General features: G+C 57.3%; 3 protein-coding genes across 8 annotated transcripts; all 3 read right to left on the reverse strand.

Moving 5' to 3' along the window:
• Positions 1 to 1519: 1519 nt before the first annotated feature.
• On the reverse strand, positions 1520 to 4604 carry ZGLP1 (zinc finger GATA like protein 1). Of its 4 annotated transcripts, none has more exons than XM_041762161.1 (6): positions 4212 to 4604; positions 3589 to 3963; positions 2649 to 2734; positions 2197 to 2290; positions 1933 to 2058; positions 1520 to 1784 (listed from the first exon to the last, which is right to left on the reverse strand). In XM_041762161.1, the coding sequence occupies exons 1-6, from the start codon at positions 4349 to 4351 to the stop codon at positions 1655 to 1657; spliced, it is 951 nt and encodes a 316-aa protein (XP_041618095.1). In that variant the 5' UTR covers positions 4352 to 4604; the 3' UTR covers positions 1520 to 1654. The 4 variants fall into 4 exon arrangements, 3 of the variants coding, with proteins under 3 accessions (XP_041618095.1, XP_041618094.1, XP_041618096.1); XR_005988942.1 differs by having other exon boundaries at positions 1647 to 1784; positions 2204 to 2290; XM_041762160.1 differs by having other exon boundaries at positions 1933 to 2290.
• A 147-nt stretch (positions 4605 to 4751) lies between these two features.
• On the reverse strand, positions 4752 to 8848 carry FDX2 (ferredoxin 2). The gene is made up of 5 exons (XM_041762163.1): positions 8536 to 8848; positions 8396 to 8450; positions 8106 to 8212; positions 5339 to 5426; positions 4752 to 5185 (listed from the first exon to the last, which is right to left on the reverse strand). The coding sequence occupies exons 1-5, from the start codon at positions 8687 to 8689 to the stop codon at positions 5029 to 5031; spliced, it is 561 nt and encodes a 186-aa protein (XP_041618097.1). The 5' UTR covers positions 8690 to 8848; the 3' UTR covers positions 4752 to 5028.
• A 67-nt stretch (positions 8849 to 8915) lies between these two features.
• RAVER1 (ribonucleoprotein, PTB binding 1) lies at positions 8916 to 23495 on the reverse strand. Of its 3 annotated transcripts, XM_041762156.1 has the most exons (14): positions 23138 to 23495; positions 21530 to 21596; positions 18812 to 19281; positions 15273 to 15464; positions 14936 to 15065; positions 14488 to 14582; positions 13526 to 13613; positions 13024 to 13235; positions 12834 to 12927; positions 12622 to 12758; positions 11790 to 11864; positions 10897 to 11037; positions 10411 to 10494; positions 8916 to 10305 (listed from the first exon to the last, which is right to left on the reverse strand). In XM_041762156.1, the coding sequence occupies exons 1-14, from the start codon at positions 23405 to 23407 to the stop codon at positions 10159 to 10161; spliced, it is 2202 nt and encodes a 733-aa protein (XP_041618090.1). In that variant the 5' UTR covers positions 23408 to 23495; the 3' UTR covers positions 8916 to 10158. The 3 variants fall into 3 exon arrangements, with proteins under 3 accessions (XP_041618090.1, XP_041618089.1, XP_041618088.1); XM_041762155.1 differs by having other exon boundaries at positions 12622 to 12927; positions 13526 to 13610; positions 23138 to 23491; XM_041762154.1 differs by having other exon boundaries at positions 12622 to 12927; positions 23138 to 23485.
• Between the last annotated feature and the right edge of the window lie 47 nt (positions 23496 to 23542).

Below are 23542 nucleotides of genomic sequence, written 5' to 3' on the forward strand. Positions count from 1 at the left end.
GAAATAACCTCAGAGCAATAGAGAAACAAAAATTCTTGGGTTTTTTTTTTTTTTTTTAAAGATTTTACTTATTTGAGAGAGAGACCATGAGTGGGGTGGAGAGGCAGAGGGAGAAGCAGACTCCCCGCAGAACAGGGAGCCTAACATGGAATCCCAGGAACCTGAGATCATGACCTGAGCTGAAGGCTGCTGCTTATCTGAGCCATCAGGTGCCCCCGAATTCTGGTAGGTTCTAAGAGGGAGACCAGTGAAGAGCTGAACTCGAGCCTGACATAGCAAGGGAGCGAGGTATCTACTTTTGACTGGGTGGTTAAGGCAGGCTGCGCTGAATATGTGGTGTGGGGCTGTCCCCCCCCCCCCACCAAAGAATGAGAAGGCAGCAGCTATGAGAGACATGGGGGAGGGTGTTCTGAGCTGAGGAATACTGGAACTAAGTGGGTCAGGGATCTGAAGGCTGAGAAATCTGGGCCCAGGCCTTCCCCACAGGCTCACCCAAGAGACATGAAGGGGGCTTCCTAGGGGCTCACCCTCTGGCGTAGGTGGCCAGGCAGGTCTCACTCAGTGCCATGGGAGACCACCCCCACCCTGGCTGCATCCCACCAGTCCTCCCAGTAAGCACTGGTACCCTGTGTGTTCTGGTGACAGTGGCAGAGCTGAGCTCTGGCCAGGACCTCCTTCTCCCGTGTGGCTTTTGGCTTCAGGCTACGCATACCCTTTGGTGGGGTTAGAGAGATCTTGAAAGAGGGGGAGCAGGACACAGAAAGGACTGGTACGCATGAAGATGGAGGAAGGTGACATTTTGCAGGCAGGGGTGGAGCTGACAAAGGGACCAGTGTGTGTGTGTGTGTGTGTGTGTGTGTGTATCCCTGTGTGCCAACATGTATCACCTAGGTGTGTTTTCTGTGCGTTGACATATGGATCTGTACCATACACGTGTATCCGTCATGCGTCCATTGACACACATGTCTATCAGATGTGTGTCCGTCAGCGCATATTTCTGGCTAGTGTGTGGTCTGTGTGTCTCCTGTGTCAGCACATGCGAGTTCGTCAATGTCTTGCATGGATGTAAATGTGTGTCAGCTCACACATGTGTATCTGTTTTGTGTCTTTTAAGATTTTTTTTAAAGACTTATTTATTTACTTGAGAGCGAGAGAGCACAAGCGCGGGGTTGGGGAGCTGAGGGAGCGGGAGAAGCAGGCACCCCACAGAGCTCGATCCCCGGAGCCTGGGATCATGACGTGAGCGGAAGGCAGATGCTTAACCGACTGAGCTATCCAGATTTTATTTTTTTAAGTAATCTCTACACCCAAGGTGGGGCTCAAACCTACACCCTGAGATCAAAAGTTGCCCACTGTACTGACCGAGCGAGCCAGGCACTCTGGGTGTCGGTCTACCTGTTATTTGTCCCCACCTGTGCAGCTGTTGCCCTGTACCGGCTGCGATGAGCATGGTGAACTCTCTGCAGGGGGAGGGCCGGTCCCTGTGCAGGTGACTGCATGTGTGTCCCTTCGAATCCTAATGAGAAGACACCTGCCCTCACGTTCCTGGCGCCAGGGAGAGGGGTCTAAGTGTGCATGAGGTGGAATCCCCAAGTCACAGCGCTCTTTCTCACAGTTTTGTTCTTTATTGTTACTGCTGTTCACAATATAAGTGTCATTGCTGAGGACGTTTTCTGAGGGGAGGCTCAGCCAACCCTGATTGGCCCAGGGCCCAGGGAGGGGGACAGTGGCCCCCTGAGATGGGGACTCTGGAGCCTGACGCCTGGGTCTTCCACCTGGGATCCCTGAAAGGGAGGGGGCAGAGAAGAGGCAGGCTGGACCCCCGAAGACCCCAGCTTCATCTTCACTCCTCCCAGAAGGGCTTCTGCCCATCTCCCCCCTGGAGAAACTGAGTCAGGACAGGCTCAGCTGGGTGAGGAAGGGCTGGCTTACCCTTCCTGAGTTGGGCCTTGGTGGGGGCCCAGGGACACCCCACATCTGCCACATAACTTCTTGGGCTGGACACTTTTCCTGGGCACTAGCCAGCAGCTGGAGCAGCGGGTGCCGTACTTCTTGTACCTGGGGTGGGGGTATGAGAAACCGACATCAGAATGCAGCAGAGGCCCAGAAATGACCACACGGGAAGCCACTTTCCCCAAGGGTGTGGGCTTCCCCACCCTGGCTAAGCATCCAAACTCCTCCCTCCATCCTGAGGACCTGATACCACAGGCATTGCAGAGAGGGGTCCCATCTTCTGCATCTCTCCAGAGTGGGGTCCTCTGGGTTCTACAGGAAGCACAGCACCGTGGCCCTGAAGGGGGCAGAGGTGAAAGGGTAAGGGGGCAGAGGCCCAGGGTCTGGGCTCAGGAGGCCTCTGGACGTGGGGCATTTTGCTGGCATCTCTGGGAAGGCCCCGCCTGGCTCTGGGCCGGCCCTGGGTATTAGCAGAGCTAAGACGGAGGAAAAGCCAGCAAGGGAGACAGATGGCAAAGCTAAGCAGAGGAGGAAACCGGGGGTGGGGGTGACTCAGCCCGAGTGGAGGGAGGGAGGTGCACCATGACTCCTTCTGGATGGGTCTAAATGGGGAAGCAGGATGGGAAGAAAGAGAGAATGGGAAACTGCCCCCCCCTTCCCCAAATATTTATAGCTCTTCAGTCACCAGGACTCACCCAGGGCCTCGCCGCCTCCTGAGTTGACCTCAGGGCCCCCGGCAGGGCCTGTAGAGGGAGCCTGAGCGCGGCTACCGCAGGCCAGGCTGGAGAGTAGACAGGAGTTAGCATTGGGGGATCTGTATTGGTCCCAGGCAGTGGCCCCTTGGTCGTGATTTACTGTCAGGATCTGGAGCATTCCCCCCCCCCCCCCCCCAAGGAGGCATCTGACATCTGAAAGGCCTGGCCTTGCCTCTCGTTAGGAATGATAATGATGGTTATCAGGTGAAGAGGTGGGAAGTCTGGGCTAGCCTGACAGTTTGAGACCCTATTTCTCCCAAGTCCTCGCTGTGTGACTCTGACCTGGGCCGGTTCACCCCTCCTTAGGCAACCTGGTGGTCCCCCGCTCCCAGGAGGTCACCATATTGATGCCGAACTTAGTGCGGACACCCGATCGGCATAGCGCACTACAGCCCAGAACTCCTGGGGTCAAGCGATCCTCCTGCCTCAGCCTCCCGAGTAGCTGGGACTACAGGCGCGCCACCGCGCCCGGCTCACTGTGTGACTCTGGACAAGCCATCTCCTCCTCTGCACCTCAGCTTCCGAATCTGCAAAATGGGCTTCACAAGGCTTCAGTGAGCCCAGATATATCCAGTGCTACCTGTTACCTCTCAGTTGTTCCTGACAGATGGGGGTCATTATCATTACTGGGAAAAATAACAGTGGCGGCAGCCCTCTGTATGTATGATCAGGCCCATCTCATAAAGAGGACCTACGCCCAGACCAGGACGTTGTTGGGTCATGGCAGCAGGGCTGGGGCCGGCAGCAGCCTGAGGGATCGCTCAGAGAAGGGGCGCTACTAGCGAGCAGATGCCTGGAGGCCCCAGGGGACCCAGGCCCCTGCCCCCACCATTATCACTGTAACTTGCAAAAGGGCGCCCTCCTCTGGGCCAGCCCCTACCTGTAGCTGGGTATGATCTGTAGGCTGGAATCCGGCTTTATCTGGAACTTCAGAGTCACCCCCTCGAACCGGGGGTCCACTTTCTCAGCGCCCTGGTGGGGCTTTGACTGCTTCCGGGGTCTCCTCCGGGGTAGGGCTGTGGGGGCTGGGGGAGCCTCCGGGGACCCCGAGCTGCAGCTTGGCTGGCTGACTGGGGTCAGCATGTTCTTGGCATCCCTTGCCAGAGGCGAGGGTCCCAGAGTCTCCAAGGCCTCCAGCTCCCAGCAGGGCCCCAGGGTGTGGGTGTCCCAGGCAGGGGTCTGGACCAGCCCCTCTGCTGTTTCTTGGAGGAAACGCAAGGCAGTGACCGAGTCCTGGCGTGCAGGCCAGAAGGACCTGGGGATAAGGGACAGTGTGGTCACCCCCTTCCCCGGGCAGCACCTAGTAGTCCTCAAAGACCTGGGCTGAGGGGAATTGCGTGGCCTCTGAACCCCATCTGACCCCACGGACCTCTGAGGACCAGAACTTCTTCTTTTTAAGTACCAGAAACTAACACTGTGACCCCTGGATAACCCCAGGAACAAGAGGCCATGACCCTTCGACCACTGGGTCAGGTTCGGGGAAGGGGCCGCTCCTTAACGCACCTGCCATTGGTTCTGGGGCATCTTGGGGTCCTTGGTGCCTGCTGTGCGGGGGACGCCCCCCTGGGCGGCTTAGGGTCCAGACACGGTGGCGCCAGCAGCTCCTGCAGCTTCGAGAAGTCTGAGACAGGCGCGGCCTCCATCGCGCCGGCCCAGCCCCACTTCCCTAACTGCGCCGGCCCCGCCCACCCCAGCCCACCCGATGAGCCCCACCTGAGCGCAGCGGGCGTGCCTGGTGGGGGCGCTCGGGCCCAGGCCGCGACGAGCCCCACCTGGGCGGGGCGAGTGGGGTTGGGCGTGCGGGTCCGGGCCCCCACCCTCCTGCGGCCTTCGCACCCCGCGGGCCAGTCCGGATCCCTCCAAATCCCTCCGCCGGGGGGGCGGGGCCAGGGCTGCACGTGCGCTCGGCTCCCACGGCCTCTGTGCGCCCCAGGCGAGGCGTCCTCCCCCCACCCCCGCGCCCCGTCGCTCCTTGGGAGGGGAGAGTTGGGGGTGCAGGAGACGCAGGGCCTGCCCCCCCGCCCCCCAGGACAGTCGAGATACTGGAGGTGTGCGAGAGTTTTATTGTCATTCCGGTCAGATTCCACCCTTCTCTACATACTGATTCTCAGGAGTGTGGGGGAGGCTGCCCCAGCACGGCTGGGTCCCCCCACCCAGCCGGCGCCGGGGCACGGGGTCTCTCTGAGGCAGGGGCTTTGGTCTTCTGGTTGCTTCCAGCATCTCTGGGGCCTGTCCACGCCCTGGGCTGCGCTGGCCCCGTGGCTATTCCTCCAGTCCTGGCCCTGGGGCCGCGGGCGTCGGGGTGGCCCGGCTGCCCGTGTCAGTGGGGCTTGGGGACGTGGCCGTCCACGTAGAAGTTCCTGGTGATCTTGGGCAGGGTGAATTCGGCCCCTTCCAGCTCGGGCGTCAGCACGATTTGGCAGCCCAGCCGGGAGTTCTCCTGAAGAAGGGGCGCCATGTCCAGCATGTCGTCCTCCCTGGAGCAAGAAGGGCGGTTGCCGGGGGCCGAGCGGGCACGGAGGGGGCACCCCTCGGGCCAGCGCCCCCGCCAGCGCTGCAAGGGGGAGAGAGGCTGCCGGCAAGCCCTGCCGCCCAGAGCCCTCGGAGCCGGGAGGGGCCGCCCTGCTCACCTCTCCTCGGGAGGAGCCAGAAGGTCCAGGTGGTCCTCGCTCACGTACACGTGGCAGGTAGAGCACGCCAGGGAAGCTTCACAGGCCCCTGGGGGCGGCAAGTGAGGAGGTGCCAGTGAGGGGGTCAGAGACAGGGAGAGGAGGCCCTCGCCTTCCCCAGCGCCCCGGCTCTCCTCCCAGGCCCGCGCCTCCCTGTCACGGACTCGGCTAGCTGTTCCCGGGCCCCTCTAAGGTTTGCAAAGGGACGTCCAGGGTGCCCGGCCTCCCAAGGACTCCCCAGCAGACTGTGGGCCAGACTGTGTACACGGAACTTGAGCGTGGGCTTGACTTTGGTGTAGCTGAGAGGGGGAAAGTCAGGCAGGGTCCCTGTAGCGTGTAGGCCCTTGCCGGGACCCTGTCGCTGTGCAGGGCAAATATGTTCCTGTCTCCCTGTTGCTCCTGAAGATGGCACCCGCTTCCTCCAGACCTAGTGTGGCAGCGGCAGAGGTCAGAAAGTACGGGTTGAAAGACACAGAAGCTGTGGCTTCCTGCTTTTCCCCGCATGCATCCCCACACTTTGGATTGCTCCCTGAGACCTGTGCTTTGGGGGATAATGTCCCTCCTGGTCTAAAACCTTCCAAGGGGTTTTCACAGCCAGAATAGAACCAAACTCTTCCACTCAATCCTTGAGATCCTCCCGACCTCCCTCACTGCATTTCAGCCACAACGACCCCTCTGCTCACCTCAACGCACCAAGCTCGTCCCCACCACAGGACCTCTGCACTTGCTGTACCCTGTGCCCTGGAATGCTCTTCTCTCCACTCTTTCACTGTGGCTAGATCTTTCTTGTCTTCAGGGACTGGAATCAACTGTCTTCCAGTTCCCCCATCTCCTTTTCCTTATCCTCTCCCCACCCCCCAACTCCTTACCTGGTCTTGGTATCTCTAATTTCTGCACGGCATTTACGGTAATCTCAAATTACCATCTGAATCTCTGGGTTTACCTGTGCTCCATCAACCTGGCCTCCTCTCTCTTATTGGCACTGAGCCTGGCATGTAGGTGCTCAAGAGACATGTGTTGTAAGTGAATGGGACAGAATTCTCTCCTACACATGTTGGATAATGAGGATGAAGCAGCAAGGTAGCCTCCTGACCCAGAAGAACCTCCCCATCTCCTGGGGATAAAATGCCTGGACCTTGAAGCCCTGTTTCCCACCTCATTAGCATCCTCATCCCATGAGATAGAGATTATCTAGCACAACAGTCCCACTAGGCACTGCACATTAACCATGTGCCACACATTAAACCATCTGTTTAATCCTCCATGGCAACCCAATGAGAGAGCAGCTGAATTATCCATTTTATAGATGAGGAATCAGAGGCGCAGAGATGTAAAGTACCTTGCTCAGGGTCATACGGCTGGTAAGAGGCAAAATCTGAACAGAAGTCACTTGCTTCTAAAACTCACATTCCAATCTCCGCCCTGGACTCCTGGTGATTGGATTCCAGAACAGAACTTGAGGTAGGCCTACCATGACCAGCCCCCCAACATCCCCACCCTCAATAATGATTAAATCAGGCTCTGTATTATATTTACCCAACAAATAACCCTGTACATTTTTTTTAGACTGCCCTTTCCAGCTGCTCATGATATAATTACATGATCCCCATTAAGTTGAAATTGACATGAAATGACAGGGACCCGGAGGTCTGGGTGGCTCAGCAGCTGACTGTCTGCCTTTGGCTCAGGGTGTGATCCCGGCATACCGGGATCGAGTCCCACATCTCCCTGCATGGAGCCTGCTTCTCCCTCTGCCTGTGTCTCTGCCTCTCTCTCCCTGTGTCTCTAATGAATAAATAAATAAAATCTTTAAAAAAAATGACAGGGGCCTTATCTGTTTTGTACAATGCTGCCTGGCACACAGTAGGTGTCTGATATGCATGGAAAGGAGCACAGATTAGTAGTGAGAATAAACTGGCTTTGAATCTAGTTTTGTCACTTACTTGACCTTGGATCCTGTCAACTTAACCTGGGGCTGTTTCCTCACCTATAAAATGAGACAATGATCTCCCCTAGCACATAAGCTTGTTATGAAGATTCAATCAGTCAATAGGTATTTAATGCGCTCAAAGTAACATCTGCTTTTATTATCTTTCATTTAACAAATACCGATTTAATACGTGTTACATCTAAATACCATGGCAGGCAACCGTAAGTAGCAACAGGCTTTCTGATCTCCTTCTCAGGACAGATGACAAAAAGAAAACAAGACACTGAGAAGTGCTATGAGGATAATACAGCACACTGAGATGGCAGAGAGGCCAGGGATGGGGGCTTTAGCTGGGCCGAGGGGAGGGGATTGTCAGGAAGATGACATTTACACTGAGACCTGAAGGATGAGATGGAGCCAGAAGATCTGGTGGGAAAGTACTTGAGATATCCAGAGCAGCACATGCAAAAGCCCCGAGGCAGGTATGCACTTGGCTTTTTGTTTGAGGAACAGCAAGAAGGCCAGTGTGTCTAGACTAGAGAGAGGAAGGAGGGAGAGAATACAAGCTCCTGGAGGGCAGGAATTTTAATAACCTAGATAAATGCTCACTACATAATTGCTGAATGAATGAAGGTTTAGAGCCGGTCGGAGTTTGAGATATTGGAGAGGAGTCTGGATTTTAGCCACGCTTTATGGGAAGCCATGGGAGGAGTTAAGTGACAGAGAATCATATCGGATTTGCGGGGTCTTTTAAACAATGAATAAGGGCGTCCCCAGTTCCCAGTGCAGGGTTCCCACCTTCCAGGTCTATTCCATGGCGCTGGGCCAGGTGGAGAACATTGTCCCCCACTCTGCCGCTCACCGGAATCCGCTGGCCTGACCGGTCTACGAACACCACGTTCACCCTGGGAACAGAGGAGGGTGCAGATGCCAAACCTGATGATGGGCGCGGTGGCCAGGTCACATCTAGGTTTAGGAGGCTTTGATGGCCAGGGGAATAGGACGGTGTCGAAGGGGGACACAGGGCAAGGCGGGGACCAGAGAAACCTCGTCTGACAAAGAATGGGGGTCTTGGCCCCTGCACTCACACGTCCCCAGGCCGCTCGGGGCCGCCAGCTTCTTCCTCCCCCGCCGGCCGCGAGCCTGGAAAACACGGTTGGGTGAGCGGCCGCGCGGCGCCCTGAGAGGTCCGACGGACCAACGCTGTCCCCCAAGGCGTCCCAGGTACCTGTCGCTCGGAATCTTCTAGCTGTCGCTGGCGCCGCCGCCTCCCCAGACCCCCAAACGCCCCCAGGCCGACTCCACCAGGCTCCCCTGGCCGCCCGCAGGAGAAGCCCGGCACTCACGCCTCCCCGGGCCACGGAGGCGGCCATGACAGGCATCACGTGACCCGCGCCTGGGCATGCCCAGTGGCAGCCAGGCGACCCGCGGGCCCGTAGTTGCCCGAGTATAAGCACCGTCGTCTGAGCTGGGCGCGCGAGGGGCAAGACCCCAGGAAGGGGCTGCTGGAGTGGGAGGGGGCCAGGCAGGCTCACCCCCACACACCTGCGGGGCCATCCCGGACCTCCCACCCAGGCCCGCTGTGTCCCAAGAACCAGCCAGCTCTGCTTTCTTTAAAACCATTTACTTACAAACTTTAATTCAGCAAAGGAAGGTCTGTGAGAGAGGACTGGGGAGACGACACCCCCCTGGAGTGGATGTGGACCCCCCCCCCAGAGTCAGAGGAGGGAAGCTGGTGGCCCAGCCGGCCAGGGGGAGGGCCCAGGATCTCCTCAGGCCGACAGGTCCTGCTGGTGGGCAGGGGGCAGAGCTTATCTGCATGAAGTTGCTGGACTGGGCACTGGGCCAACAGGCGGCCAGGAGGCCAGCTCCAGGTTATCTAGCCTGGGGATGGAGAGGCGGAGCTCATCTTCAACACGGGGCGGGGTGGGGAGGCAGCAGAGGCTCAGTGAGATGCACAATACCTGACTCCCGCACACTGACATGACAGCTGGACTGGTTTTAAGCTGGCAGAGAAAACCTGTCTCTGCACCTAGGCCTGGGCAGGAGGGATGATGGGGCTTGTTTGCCAAGACCAAGGCTTTGGCCTTCTACTGTCCTTAGAGTGGGGACCCTGGGTGGAGGTGCCCAATCCCCAGGCCAGAGCCATTTGGTCCTGAGTCAAGCTTCCGGAGCTCGGCATCTAAGAGGCTCTGACCACAGGGCCTGGGACCTGGCTTTAAGGCATCAGAAGGCGAGGGAACTGTGGCAGGGGGCTGGGGACCCCAAACTGGAATACAGGCCAGAGTGGGCAGGCAGGGGCAGGACACAGCCATGCCTGCGGCAGACACGAGAGAGAAAAAGGGCTGAGCCATTTCAAACCCAAGAGTGTGGAATGAAGGCCCAGACATGCTGGACCCTGAAGGAATCAGAGCTGGGGGTCGTCCTGGATTATTTAAAAAATAATACAAATTAGAAAAGGAAACAAAAGTCAATTGTCAAAGTTAAAAAAAGGGGGACAGTCTCTGATCCTCACGGGAGGTCAGGGGAACCTCCAAGGCACTCGAAAGGCCAAGATACAGGAGTGACGAGGCAGGAGAGGACTCCCAGAGAGACAGACACAGGCGGGTACAGGATGGGGAACAGAGAGCAGGCCAGGGCCCCTCTCTCTTAAGGCTGTAGTTTCCATGCCAGGAGCAGGCCGGAGGTACAGTGGCCCCCAGATGCCCCCACACTCCTTGGGTTCCGGCTGGTTGGTCAACAAAGTCTTTCAGAGATCTATTACTGAAAGGGGGGGGAAAACACAAACAGAACACCAGAAAACCCAAAAGCGATTTGGTGCAGGCCCTTGAGCATCTCTGGCACTGGCCCCTTAGAAAATCCTCTTGCGCTTCAGGTAGGAATCTGCGTAGTGGCCGCCCAGGCCCTGGGAGTGCTGGCCCACGTAGCTGCCTTCTGGGCTGGGCTCAGGTGAGGGCAGCAGGTGGGCAAAGCTGCGTTTCTGGCCACCCAGTGGGGTCTAGAGACAGAGGGGATGGGGTGGCAAGTCAGAGGCCATACAGGGGCCACCGCTCCCCAGTCCTGTGTGGCCCTGCTGCCCCCCATCCACTCAGCCCCTACGTACCTTCAGCAAGTGGCTGTGGCCATTGGGCCCAGGGCCGAGGCCCAGGAGCCCTTCTCCAGAGCCCAGTGGAGAGGAGCCAACCGCCTGGGAGACATGGGCGAGAGATGGAATGGGAGAGAAAGCAGCCCCCGGAGCAAAGGCAAGGGGTTTCAGGCTGGAATCCTGCCTCTGCTACTCATCAGCTAGGAGACTGGGGCAGGGACATGATTTCTCTTCTCTGAACCGTTTCCTCATCTGTCAACTGGGGCTGATCTCACCCACACTGTGGGCTACTGGGGAGGGAGTAAAGGTGGCCAGGAAAGCTGGGCAACATGAGGTGCAAGAGTTGTAGGCATGGGGAGGGCAGTCTGTTTCAGTTCAGCCCTGAGCAGAGCTGGACGCCCACTCTGCCACCACCCCAGCCTTGGCCCAGGCACCAAGGGCCACGGGGACTCCTGCATCCTGGCTGTCCCTGGGGAATGGTCCTCAGCTGGGGAAGCTCCTCACCTTGTTAAGGTGGCTCTGCTTGAGGCCAGCCTGCAGGCCACTGGTGAAGTAGGAAGTGGGCGAGCCCGAATAGAAGTGTGAGAGGGGCCCCCCACCGCCTCCACCACTCCGTTCTCCAAAACCACTGGGCGGGGGTGACATCTGCAGAGAGGGGGTGGGCTGAGTAAGACAGATTATGAAGAACCCAACCCCTTTTATAGACCCTCCCAGGGATCCCTGGGTGGCGCAGCGGTTTGGCGCCTGCCTTTGGCCCAGGGCGCGATCCTGGAGACCCGGGATCGAATCCCACATCGGGCTCCCGGTGCATGGAGCCTGCTTCTCCCTCTGCCTGTGTCTCTGCCTCTCTCTCTCTCTGTGACTATCATAAATAAAAATTAAAAAAAATAAAAATTAAAAAAAAAAAACTTAAAAAAAAAAAAAAGAATGTATTATAGACCCTCCCAAAGGCACCCCTCCACTCTGCCAGGGGCTTTGTCACATGATTAGCTTTGGCCAATGGTATAGCATGACGACAAATAAAGGCAGATGTGTCTGCCCTCCTTTCTTCCTGCTGGGAACCCTGGAACCACCTGGGACCACCACATGCAGGACAGCATCACAGGGTGGCCTGCTGGAGAATGAACTCCATGTGCAAGAGGTAAATTGTCCCAGCTGAGGCCCCTTCACCTGCTTAATAAGTGCCAGGTCATAAGTGCTAGAACCACTGCAGACTACTGAGCCCCAGCTGGGCCGCCAGGGTGACTGCAGAGAATCACCACCCACCTGCCACCTCGAAGATTGGTGAGAAATAAAATATTTGCTGTTCTAAGCTACAAAGTGGTGGGGCTGCTTGTTATGCAACAAAAGCTAACTGATTCGCCCAGGAGGTGATGCAAAGGTCGGGCAGCTCTTACTTTGTGTCGGCTGGGTCTGTGAGGCCCTAGAGCTGGTTCCCGGGGGTGGGAGAAGAGCCGCCGAGGTCCCACATCCTGAATGAAAGTGGGAGAAGCATGTTGGGTTAGAGGTAGCACCAGCCTCACCCCCGGCTAAATTCCAGGACTCGGCTGTTACCGAGGAAGCCTGCCCCCTCCAGCAGAGGGCACACTACTGTGTGGAGGCAACTTTCAAGTGCAGGGTGGGGCAGCTGAGATGACAGTGTTTGCCCCGTGGCAGGGAGTGGTTATACCTTGGCCCCAGAGACAGCTGCCATGAAGGCACGTGGCTCCCGTGGGGCTGGGTGTTCACAGAGTTTCAAGGCCAGCTTGGCATCTGGGTTGTGTGAACTCTTCTGTGTGTTAGGATTGACATTTATTTCAGTTGTAATTTTTTTTTTTTTTAACCCAGTGTGGGCTGAACAGAACACAGGGGGCCTGTTGGTGGCCTGGCTCCAACATCGACTCTAGGGGAGGTTGGAATCACAGAAGGAGTAGCTCTCCAGGCACAGAGACAGGAGTCAGAGAAGAACAGAGACCAACAGGACATCAAGCCTTGTCTCTGAGAGAGAGAAGCACAACCTAAAACCTCTTGGGAGATAGAGACAGGAAGCAGCTCTGATGTGCAGAGACAAGCAGACATGAGATTTAGGGTAGGGACTGTGTCTGGCACCTTCCCCACTATCTCCCTAGCATTTGCCTGGCAATCAGTACTGGAAGAACAATGGTTTGAAGAATGATCTGCTCTAGGGAGGTCACAGGGTCACAGCAGCAGCCCTTGGGAGGGCTGACCACATGGCAGTGAGGTACTCACCGAGGGGTAGTCGAAACCATAGCTGTCAGGCAGCCCTGGTTCAGGGGGCAGGCGGGTGCTGGCGAGAGGGCTGAGCAGGCGGGACTTGAGCTGGAAGGCTTTGCTGCTGCCACCACCTCCACCACCAGCTCCAGGGGCTGGGGGGTTAGGCAGGTGGCCCTCAGCTGGGCGGCGGCTTCTCCCTGTGCCTCCCCAGCCCCGAGCCTCCTTACCCGCCAGGTTGCTGGCTGGGAGTAGGCTGTGTAGGTTCAGGTAGGGATTCAGGGGGATCCGGAAGTCCTTTGGGGGTTCCCCCAGCAGCGAGACCTGTGGTGGGAGGGCTGGATTCATGAGAACCCCTGGCAGGCAGGACCATGCAGGGCAGAAGGCTGGGATGGTACTGGGTGCAGAGAGGAGCCTTACCCCAGGGGGTGCTGGCAGAGGCCCGCTGTCTTTCTGGAGGCTCCTAAGGCCAGTGCCTCGGAGTCCCACTGGGGCAGGGGGTGGAGTGAGCTGGGCTGCTGGGGGACCCAGGCCTATGGCTTCCCGGTCACCCCCAGAGGGGCCAAGCAGAGGCGGCAGCAGAGGTGGTGGCTTCCCTCGCCGGGGTGGCAGCTCCGGGGGCAAGGCCCCCCCTACAGAGAGAAGGAGGTGTTGGTGTCCAACCACATAGGACCTGTCTTCCTGGGGCCCCGAGCCTCCGCTTGAACCAGGACCAGGAGGTATGTGGTAGATACTGAGCAGAGCCCTTTAAACACATTAACTCCCAGAATGCTCCCAGCCACCCTAGGGGTAGGGGCCCACTGACAGATGGAGCCACTGAGACCCAGAGAAGTTAGGTCATTTGCCCATGACCAATAAGCAAAGAGGCTCAAAAGGGGAAGTGGGAAGGGGTCCAGGAAGATGAGGAGGGGTGGGGTGTTACCTGCAGAGAGCTCCCCAAGAAGGGGGTTGGCCGGCTGGGCCCCAGGCTGAAGGGTGCCCAGGGGAGAGTCTCCCAGGATCCCTGGCTTCTGGAGACAGAGCACAATCAGCTGGAGATGGGCCAGTGTAGCCTGGACAGCAGACAGGGGTCACCACACCCAGTACACCCAGACTCCAGGCCACAGCCAGTCATGGGCAGACAGGAGTGTTCCCCAGTGTCTATAACACCCTAGCCATCACCCATCTGGCCACCCAATGGTGACGGAGGGCCTCCTGCATCCCAGGGCTCATCTGAGGCCCTGAGGAAACCCAGGGGACATCATGTCACCATATGCTCAGCATGTCAGGGCCTGTCACCCCATACTGCTAATTGCTGTCAGACACACACAGAGTGACAGTCCTTCCTACGCACACACTGTCCCACACCCAGCCCCCTTGCTGATTATCATGGAAGCACAGTGTCCAACACAGTGTAAGAGCCACACATGGATCCAGTCACTTTTAGCCACACAGGGGTGCAAGCCCCTAATTCCATCAGCTACTGTTAGACATACCAGGTCACTGACTTGGCCCTAATGAACCAAACCAAATAGGTCAGTGGTGTGTGGGTGTGTGATTCATCTACTTCTATGTGTGTTGTACCTATTTGTGTGTATGTTCATATGTGTGTGTCTTGGTCTGTACGGGTCTCCATGTATGTGCGCTGAGAAGGTGAGGGCGAGAGACTACACTACTCCTCTGTGAAGCCTGGACTTTCTCTTCCAGACTGAATCACTACCTGAGTCCTAAGCACCTGTGACAGACCAGGACGTGTACTGAGCCCCACAAACATAACCAGATGTCCCATAACCCCACCAACAGCAAGCCACTGGCAGATGCAAGTGGGGTGTGAAATGGCCAAATGAGGGGCTGGGGAGTACATGTGGATGCGGAGGTCCCAGGGGCCCAAGGCCAGGCAATTACCTTCTGACTCTGGGTCTGCAGGGCGAGCTGCAGCAGCGCCGTGGATAGTGCAGGCCCGTTGAGCAGTGGCATGGCTGGAGGTGCACCCAGGAGGCCTGGGGGGTACCAGGAAATGAGCAGTGGACCCTGGATAGAAGCACCTGCCCTAATTAAGCACAACCCTGGGCCCAAAGCTCCCAGAAAGCAAGTATGCCCCCAAAAGAAGGCCCAGGAAGGGTCTGGTGCAAGAAGGGACAGTCCCTTTCCATTACCCCGCTTCACTGCAGGCAGCTCTGCTCCCCCACTGAGGGGGGCTCAGGGCACCAGCTCCCTCTGGTGACTGCCACACTCATCCCAGCCCCTGCTTGCAGGCTCAAGTCACCTACAGCTTACATGGGAAAACCAGGGAAGCGCTGGCTTCTGAGAGTGCTGGGGACCCTGGCTGCCACTTTGCCTGGCCCCACCTTACCCTGCTTGCCCCCTGCATTGCTGTGGAGCAGGGGGTTCAACAGCAGCTGGAGGGAGGCAGAGGGCCCCAGGTTGTTGAGTAGCTGCAGAATGTTAGGCTCCGGCAAGAGCCCTTTGCCCCGATTGAGGGCCTGCAGAGAGAAATGGAAGAGCGGCTTAGAGCCCCACTAGCCAAAGGATTGTGGGCTTACCCCTCCCTCACCCCCAGAATCCAGTGGGCAGTGTGACTTTTCAAGAGAAGAGGGCCTGAAAAAAAAAAAAAAAAAAAAAAAGAGAAGAGGGCCTGGCCCCTGGTTCCCCCACCCCCATCCCCGGGAGCACACCTCCCAGGCACTCACCGTGGCCTGGGCAGCGATGAGCGCGGCCAGCATGCTGCGGCCAGGGGGCCCTGGGGCACAGAAGGAGACGCGCAAGTGGCTGCCCCCCAGGGCCAGGCCGTCCGCCCGCTGCTGCGCCTCTTCCGCCATCTCTGCTGTCTCGTACTCCAGCACAGCGAAGCCCTTCAGCTGCCCATCCTGGCCATATGCTAGCTGGCATGGGGGTGGGGGGAGGCAGACATGAGCACCCAAGTGGCAGGGGCTGCCCTCACATGGCGGTCACAACAGTGACCAGACTCTGATCCTGATGATGACAGTGAACTCCCAGAGAGGGTGGGTTTTTAGCCCTACACCCTTCTGAGCCCAGTTCTTGCATTAGCTCATCGAATCTTGTCAATGGTCCTAGGAGGCTGCATCCTATCCATTTTTCAGAGTGAACAGCTGAGGTTTGGAGAGGTCAACATGCCCAAGATCACACAGCTGGTAGGAGTGCAAAGCTGGGACCCACCTCGCATGGGTTAAATCCCCAGGGCTTCCTGCCAGGACCACTTTGGGACTCTGATGGGGGCTGCAGAGCAAACAAAGGGGCAGGGAGGTAGAGTGGCACACTCAAGCTAGAGAGCTGGGAAGAGGAGGCGCTGGTGGGAGACGAGATGGGTGGCTCTGAGGCACTGCTCAACGGAACCTCAGGCTGAAGACACAGCAGCCAGGGCTGGGAAGGACACAGCTTGGGAGTGAGACAGGTGGCCTCCAAGCTGGGGTTCACGGCTGCAAGCGCCAGTTAGGAGGGAAGTCACATAGCCAGTGAGGCCTCTCTGTGTCCCCTGACCCTGGGGCCAGATGTGTTCCAGGATTGAGACTTTTTTGGAGAAAGGGAGGATGCCAGGTGTCAAGTCGGGTCAGGCTCTGCCACCAACTCAGGAAACTAATTTCTTGGTTTTCAGGGTGTTGTTGCTGCTGGAATTGTGGGTGGGTGCTGTCCCAGGGCACCCCAGATCTTGGGAGAGCGCCCAGCTGGACCTGCGTGCTCATAGGCTCACAGGAGTTATTTCACTGTTATCGCAGAGCCAGGCACACTCAGCGTATCCACTCTGCAGGGGAGGACAGGCTCAGAGAAGGGTGGTCCTTTGCCCAGGCCACAGAGCTGAAGCTGGAGCTGGGAGCGGACAAGGCTGCGCTGATGCCCTTAAAGAAGCTAGTCACCTCCATGTGGCTATGGCTGTTTCAAGAACCAATGATGCTTCTCCTGGTCCCCGGTGACACACAGTATGTTTTGGAATCAAGACAATGTCCACCAGGACAGCAGAGTCCATGAAATGGAATATGGTGCAGTCCCAACAGGACTGAAAAAGCTCTGGTGTCTGAGCACGAAGATATGCCCAAGACAGGGTGGAAGAACCAAACCGAAGCAGACACGGCATATCTGGGTCAGGAGAAGGGGAATGCAAGGACATACACACACGTCTGATTAAAAGGCATAATAAAATCTTGCTGGAAAGAGACACCACAACCTGGTTTGAGCAGGGGCTGCAGGCAAAGGCACCGGGGGACCGGGGGAGGGGGAGGGGGGGACTTCACTGCTGACCTTTCTGCACCTGCTGAATTTCCAAACAGAGCTGGATAGCCCATTCACAAAAATATATAAAAAGAAAAGGTTTCTTAAAACACACAAGGCCTTGTGATACCTGTTTTATTCGTGCCCACATCATCAAGATATTATGAAAACTGGCCTGTGAGTAAATGGCAAAGCTCACCAGAGCGAGCTGCCATGGCCTTTCCCGGATGTTCTCATCTCAGTGATGCTGAAAATAACATTCCCCACCACAACAGCCAATTCCCAGCTCGGCCTCCAGCCTTCTTGGAAAGTGAGATTGCTGACTTAAGAGTGCAGGCCCCCAGGGTCAGCTGCCTGACCTTGACTCCCAGCCCCCTTACTGGCAGCCTGGTGTGGGCACATCATTCACATGTGCAGCCTGGGGCTTGTTTTCCTCACCTGTAAGGTGGGGCGAGCAAATGAACCCACCTCAAAGGGTGGTTGTGGGGATTCAATGAGAATCCAGTGAGAGTTCTGTAGGTGTACACCTGCTCGGGGTGCCCAGGTAAGGTGGCTCCAGCCGTCATTCCACCTCTACCGCACACTTCCCCTTCGCCTGACAAAGGCCCTGGTGCAAGTCTTCCCACAATGTGCTCCATCTCACAGATGAAGAGACAGAGGAGTCAAAGGGCAACCAAGGCTTCACAGCCCCCACCTAGGGAGATGAAGGCTCAAACCTCAACCTGCCTGACTTCCTGAGCCCGGCCTCCATTCAAGCAGGGTAAGCAGAAGAATGAACAAGTAGCTACTCACAATAACCCAAACAAAAAGCGCTGCTAGCCTCATTTCCAGATTGGGAAACCAAGGCTCAGAGCGAGAACTTATAGTTGGTCACAGCCCTGCTGTCCTACCTCCACAAGAGAGGATGTGGCTGCCAAGCTGAGGCATCTGTGTCCTGAGTCCCCCTACCTGGGGCCTAGCACATGGTCGGTACACCACAGAAGGCAGCAGTATGACCAAATGCAAAGTGAGTGTGGCGCAGGGTTCTTAAGATGTTGGAGGCCCCAGGTCCTGGCATGCTGTTTGCACAAGGGAAGCAGGACCCACCCATGGCCACAGAACTGGGGTCAGAGCCCATCTACCAGCCTTGGTCAGGCTGGCCTGGGGCCCTGGAGCCAGGCTGCAGCGTTCCCATTCCAGCCCTGCCATGCCCTGGCTGTACAGCCTTGGGCAAGGCACGTGGACTCTGTGCCCCATGAAAATGGGGTATTACTTGCCTCTCTGGGCTGTTATAGGATGAAGGGATTCTAAGTAATGTGCTCAAAGGGTGCTGAAGGAATGTCCAGCCTGTAGGTAAGACTACCTGGGGGCTGAGGACTGGGTCTGGCCTGTTCTGACCCCACTGTGCCTGTCACAGGGCTATGCACGTACACAGAAGTATGTGATAAACGTGACCTGAATAAACCAGACTGTCTTGCCAACCCAGTATGAGTGTTAAATCCCTTTTTGTCGAGGAGGGAAACCAAGATTCAGAGAGTGAGTGACTTGCCCAGAGTCACAGAGCAGGGCTGGAATCCAGCCAAGCCCACTTCCTGACCTCAAGGCTTAAATGGACTGTGGGTTCTCTGGACAGCCTCCTTAACACCAGGCCTAGGGGCAGAGGGCCACTCCGCAAACATCTGATGAACACAGAAGCGGGAGCAAGAGGTGAGCAAGCCTTGCACCGAGCTTTTACAAAGGCAGTCTCACCTGAGTTTTATAGGAGGACCAAGGCTACCGAGGTTAAACAAGTCGCTAAAGGGTGTACAGGGATCTGAACCCCGGCCATCTGGCTCCTAGCTGGGCTGTCACCCACAATACCACGTGGCCTTCCTAACAAGAACCCCATTCAAAGTGGCATTGCGGCTGCTTCCCTAAAAAGGGACCCAGGAGATTAGAAAAAGCAGGTGACTCCAAAGGGCCCCTCTGAGGTGCTCTGGCCCTGGCAACCGCTCCGCCAGGCTTCTGCACCAGGCACAGGGCTCACCTGGCAGAAGGTGGGTGTGTGGACTGCCGACAGGGCCCGGCGCAGGGCGTCCACGTCGCTGAAGCCGGGTGGCAGGTGGTCAACGCAGAGGCAGCGGGAGTGGAGCAGGACGGGGGTCAGCTGCCCAGCATCTGTCCAATGCACGTAGAGGGTGCGAGGGCCCAGCGGTTTGCCCAGCAGGTCCGACTTGGCCCGGGCGGCTGAGTCCTTCTTCATGTACTCAGCGAAGCCGTAGCCCTTGGAGTGGCCGGTGCGCTCGCTGTAGACCAGAAAGCAGCGCTCCAGGCTGCCGAAGGGCCGCACCAGCTCCTCGAACTGCTGCTGTGTGAAGCTGGGAGGCAGGTTGGCCACGCAGAGCAGGGCGTCCGTGGGCTGCAGCTGCACGGACAGCTCCCGCTCCCGCAGGCGGCTCTGGTGGAAGGCGCCGATGGCCGCCTCGGCCTGCTCCCCGTTCAGCAGAGTCACAAAGGCTGCGGCAGGAGGGGGCGCAGGGTCAGTGGGGACCCAGAGGGCCCCGCCCTTCACCCCAGGCCGCCTACCACCTCCCTCGAAACCTTGCGTGACCTCAGAATACCCAACCACCTGGACATCTCAGGTAGCGGCCGAGTGAACGGCTGCCGGCCTCGAGCCACTGCTGCGGGCAGGCGTCTCCCCCTTCCGTGAGCCCCGCTCCCCACCCACAGCAGCGCTCACCTACTGCTGAGTCCCAAATGTGACTAACTAGGTGACGCATGGCAGTGGTGAAGCTTGTGGTCACTGGAGCCTGAATTTCAATTCTAGCCCCTGAATGGCTCTGGGGTCTCGGTTTCTTCACGTGAAATGAGATTAACGCACTCCCCACAACCCCCATGTTGCCAGCAAAGAAACAGATCCAGAGCAGCACCCTCTGTCCCCTGCCTGCGTGGAGAAGCCTGGACTTGAACCCAGGCAGGCAAGTCCAGTGCCTTGCTTTGCACCCCTCCTTTCCAGGCCACCCACTCCTCTCATATCCAGGCCCACAGCCACTCCCGGAGCTTTCCCAAAGGCTAATCAGATTGTGCCAATCCTTGAATAGGGGTTTCTCATGATGAGGGCCAGTGGATCTTGTGTGGCTTGGCTGACCTCCTCTCGCATCTCTTGCTGCTACTTCCTGGACTGTGCCGGACACACTCCACCTCAGGCCTTTGCGCCTGCTTTTCCCTGAGCGTGGAACCCTGACCTCCATGCTGCTTTACCTGGTTAACCCCCACCCACCCTTTAAGCTGCCTACAAACATCACATCCCCCAGAAAGCCTCCCTTGGCTTCTCCTGTCTCAGATCCCAGCTCTGTGCTCTCACAGGGCTCTGGAGCTTCTGGCCTAATGCGTGTAGGGTACAAACTTCCATGTCTGCACCTGTCTGAATAACATCCTTCTCCGCAGATTAGACTGTCTTAGCTTGGTTAACAGTTATGTACCCAATACCCAGCACACAACATTCAATAAACATTGTTGGAAGACTATATGAATCAAAGTGTCAGTTAACCTCTGGATCCTCCATGCCTGGCACATACGCACACTAGGTGCTCAGTAAATACTTCTGATTTGCTGCCCCTGCCAATATTTACTAAGTACCTACTAGCACTTTACATACCACAGCTTTTTAGGTATTTTAATGTGTTCGGCCTCATGGCTAACCCAAGCAGGTCACGCTTAATATGCTGGTGAGAAAACTGAGGCTCTGGAGGGTAAATCATTTGCCTGTGGTCACAGAGTGAGGAGAGACCAGGACTTGAACCCAGGTCCATTTGCCTCCAGAGCCCAAGATCTTAAACACCCTAACCCACCAAGTAGGTCTTGAGGGGTTACCTGTCCTTAGCTTCTTCTCATCCATCTTACAGATTGCAAGAAAAGGCCTAGAAGGTTTAATCTGGCACAATGCCTGGCAGGTGTAGACAGCCGTAGAGAGCTTCCCATGCCAGAGGGTGGGGAGTGCCAAGGCTGAGAAGACCCATCCCTGTTCTCACAGAGCCAGCCACTCAGTGCAGGAGGCTGGTGAGTGAGAGACCGACCATAGCTCCGGGTGACAGTGCTATGATGGGTGGGGCTGCCTGATGCCACCTGGACGGCATAGTGGACAACTACGGGCACCGGCAGAGGGAAGAACCTAGAAACTTATGGGGGCCCGAGGGGACAGGAAGGCTGGGCCACATCCCTGCAAGATAGTATCAGGAGGAGCCTCAGAGAGTTTTGGAGAGAGAAAATAATGAAGGTTAGGGCCAGTTTTGATCAGATTTGTGACTGGATAAGAACTGGCTACTGGGGGGAGGGCAAGCAGGGTCGTGAAATCCAGGAGGCAGATAAGCCAGAGGGAGGCTGCTACTTTGGAAGAGATGTAGGGGGCATGGATCAGATGGAAGTTGAGGGAATGGAGAGGCACCAATTATTCTGGAGGACTTGGAGAACACCAGACAGGCCTGGGTGGCTGGCTGGCTGGCTGGGGGAAATGGTGAGGGAGGTGGGGAGCCCAGTGCCCAGGTATCCGGCTGGGCAGCCCTGGGGAGGAGCACCAAGCCTTCCCACGATGCCCATTCCCAAGATGGGCACCCAGGATGAGACAGAGTGGGAAAACAATCTGTCCTGCATGGCCTAGGGGACGATGCTGGGCCCCAAGTTCAGGAGAGGAAACACCAGGCCTGGACCCTCCCAGTTTCATGGACTATCACCTCCTGCCACTAGTCCAACCCACAGCCCCACAAACCTGTCCCTTTGTATTTGTCCACAAAACAGTACTTGAGCTCATAGTCGCTGAGCAGGTCGTGCACTTCCTGCGGAGATAGAAGCCAAAGGACACGGAGTCACCAGGGGCTGAAGGGAGCAGCCCAGTGCCACCTCCACATGGACCAGCTACAGAGGCAAATCAATTAGTATCCTCCTTTTACAAATGAGGAAATACACGCAGAGCTGGGGTTCAGAGCCCAGCTGCAGACTCCAAGATTTGAAATAACCCAACACGCCCAAGAGTCAGATGGGTCTGAGTTCAAGTCCCAGCTCTGCTGAATGCCCTTAGGGAAGTAATTTCAACCCGTCTGAACCTGTTTGCAAGTCTGACTCTTTCCAACATCCCAACAAATTAGGTATTAACCCATTTTGTAGATGAAGAAACTGAGGCTCAGAGAGACAAGGAAACATGTCCAAGGTCATGCAGTTGGCTAGGGCAGCAGAGGGAATGCCACCCAGGGGGTACCTGACTGGGGACCCTGTGTACTTAATAAGCCCACATTGCATGGCTTCATGTGCTTCCTGATTCCCTCCTGCTGACAGAGCTGGCCTTCTGGTAAGCTAGCTTGGAAGGCCAACTCTGGGGCCCCCTATAGCCAGACACACCGTGACCCCTGAAAGAGAGTTCCCAGCTAAGAGATGGTAGGCACTAGGAGAGGCAGCCCTACAAAAAAAAAAAAAAAACAGATGGTGCTTAGTGGCATCTGCCTCAGGTCTGTCCCCAAGTCTGCCCCTCCCAACAGTTTGAGACCCCCCCCCCCACACACACACAGCCATGTGCCTATTTATGGGCAGGGAGAGTCAGTGGCAGATGTGTGGGTGGGTCAGAGAGCAGAGATTTCTCAGCAGCAGGGAGAAAGAACCCATCCCACTGTGGCAGGGCAGGGCAGACTAGATGCAATCTCCCTGGGTCCAAAGAGCACCGGGAAGCCCTGCCCCATGTAGGCCCCAAAAGAAGGGCACCCCTGGCCAGATCAGAAAAAGGAGAGAGCACAGAATAGTGCCCCCCCCCCCTTTTCTGCTGGTCTGTGAACTGGGGGCAGGAGACTCCATTTTTCCAAGTTAATCCAGAGGCATTGGGGGAAGACCTCAGGAGCTACCACAACTTCCGGATCTCGCAGAGGAACAGATAAACGCGTGCTATGGAAAGGCATACTCTAGTCAACCCTGAAACTTCTGGATACAAGGTCCCGCCACCCCAGGGTAGAGGGGGTGGGGAAAAACACTATCAGAGCAGGGAGCAACTGGCATCCCTACTTCCACAGTCCCAATATAGCAGCCCATTCACAATCCCCCAACAAGGCCAAAGTTGCCCGCCCCCTCGCAGTTCCCCGCCCCTTTCAATCACTTGGTTTCGTCCAAGCCTGTGGTCGCCCCTAGCAACGTCCTCCCTCAGCCCAAGGTTGGTTTCTCCCTCCATCACTGCCCAGCCCCCCCCATATCCTGCTCTTGGTTTCTCCCGATCCCGCACTGATCCCGCGCTTGGACTCTCCCGCCGACGCCCCCCAGCGCGGGCCAGCGTTGGTGTCGCCCGGCTCCCCCCGCGCACGCGCAGGGTGGTATTTCCCGCCGTGCCCCCCCCCCATACCTGGTTGGTCACGTCCCCCGGGAGGCCCCGGATCAGTATCTTGCGGCGGTTACGGAACTGGCGCTCGGTATGTTCTAGGCGTTTCTGGATCTCCTCTGGATCTAGGGGCGGGAGTTCTTCTTCGGGCGCCCGGCGCTCCGCGGCATCCTCAGTTTCAACCTCGGCCTCAGCCTCCGGGCTCAGCGGGGGCCGGTGAGTAACGGACACGTCGGCCGCCATCTTGGGGAACCCGGCGCCTTCTGGGACCAGCGAGCCTGGGCGGAGCGGCATAGAGCGGCAACGAGGGCGCGCCCGCCGATTGGCCAGGAGAAGCCCCACCTCCTTCTCCACCCCCTCAGCCCATTGGCTAAGGCCCAGCCCGCCTCTCAGAGTTCAAGCCGCGTTTGGGCGCCGCAGGCTCCTCCC

The sequence above is a fragment of the Vulpes lagopus genome, chromosome 7 (assembly GCF_018345385.1).
Source record: "Vulpes lagopus strain Blue_001 chromosome 7, ASM1834538v1, whole genome shotgun sequence".
Lineage (NCBI taxonomy): Eukaryota > Metazoa > Chordata > Mammalia > Carnivora > Canidae > Vulpes > Vulpes lagopus.

What these genes read in the sequence shown, in the direction of transcription:
- FDX2 (XM_041762163.1), bottom strand. Translation starts at nt 8,689, where the DNA reads ATGCCTGTCATGGCCGCCTCCGTGGCCCGGGGAGGCGTGAGTGCCGGG. An exon ending in CCCGAGCGGCCTGGGGACGT is followed by an intron (nt 8,213 to 8,395) that starts GTGAGTGCAGGG and finishes CTCTGTTCCCAG; the next exon opens with GGTGAACGTGGTGTTCGTAG. An exon ending in CCATGGAATAGACCTGGAAG is followed by an intron (nt 5,427 to 8,105) that starts GTGGGAACCCTG and finishes TGCCGCCCCCAG; the next exon opens with GGGCCTGTGAAGCTTCCCTG.
- RAVER1 (XM_041762154.1), bottom strand. Translation starts at nt 23,407, where the DNA reads ATGCCGCTCCGCCCAGGCTCGCTGGTCCCAGAAGGCGCCGGGTTCCCC. An exon ending in TCATCGCTGCCCAGGCCACG is followed by an intron (nt 15,066 to 15,272) that starts GTGAGTGCCTGG and finishes TTCTCTCTGCAG; the next exon opens with GCCCTCAATCGGGGCAAAGG. An exon ending in ACAGACCCAGCCGACACAAA is followed by an intron (nt 11,038 to 11,789) that starts GTAAGAGCTGCC and finishes CCCTCTCTGCAG; the next exon opens with ATGTCACCCCCGCCCAGTGG.
- ZGLP1 (XM_041762160.1), bottom strand. Translation starts at nt 4,351, where the DNA reads ATGGAGGCCGCGCCTGTCTCAGACTTCTCGAAGCTGCAGGAGCTGCTG. An exon ending in TGCCCCAGAACCAATGGCAG is followed by an intron (nt 3,964 to 4,211) that starts GTGCGTTAAGGA and finishes CCTTATCCCCAG; the next exon opens with GTCCTTCTGGCCTGCACGCC. An exon ending in CAGATCATACCCAGCTACAG is followed by an intron (nt 2,735 to 3,588) that starts GTAGGGGCTGGC and finishes TCTACTCTCCAG; the next exon opens with CCTGGCCTGCGGTAGCCGCG.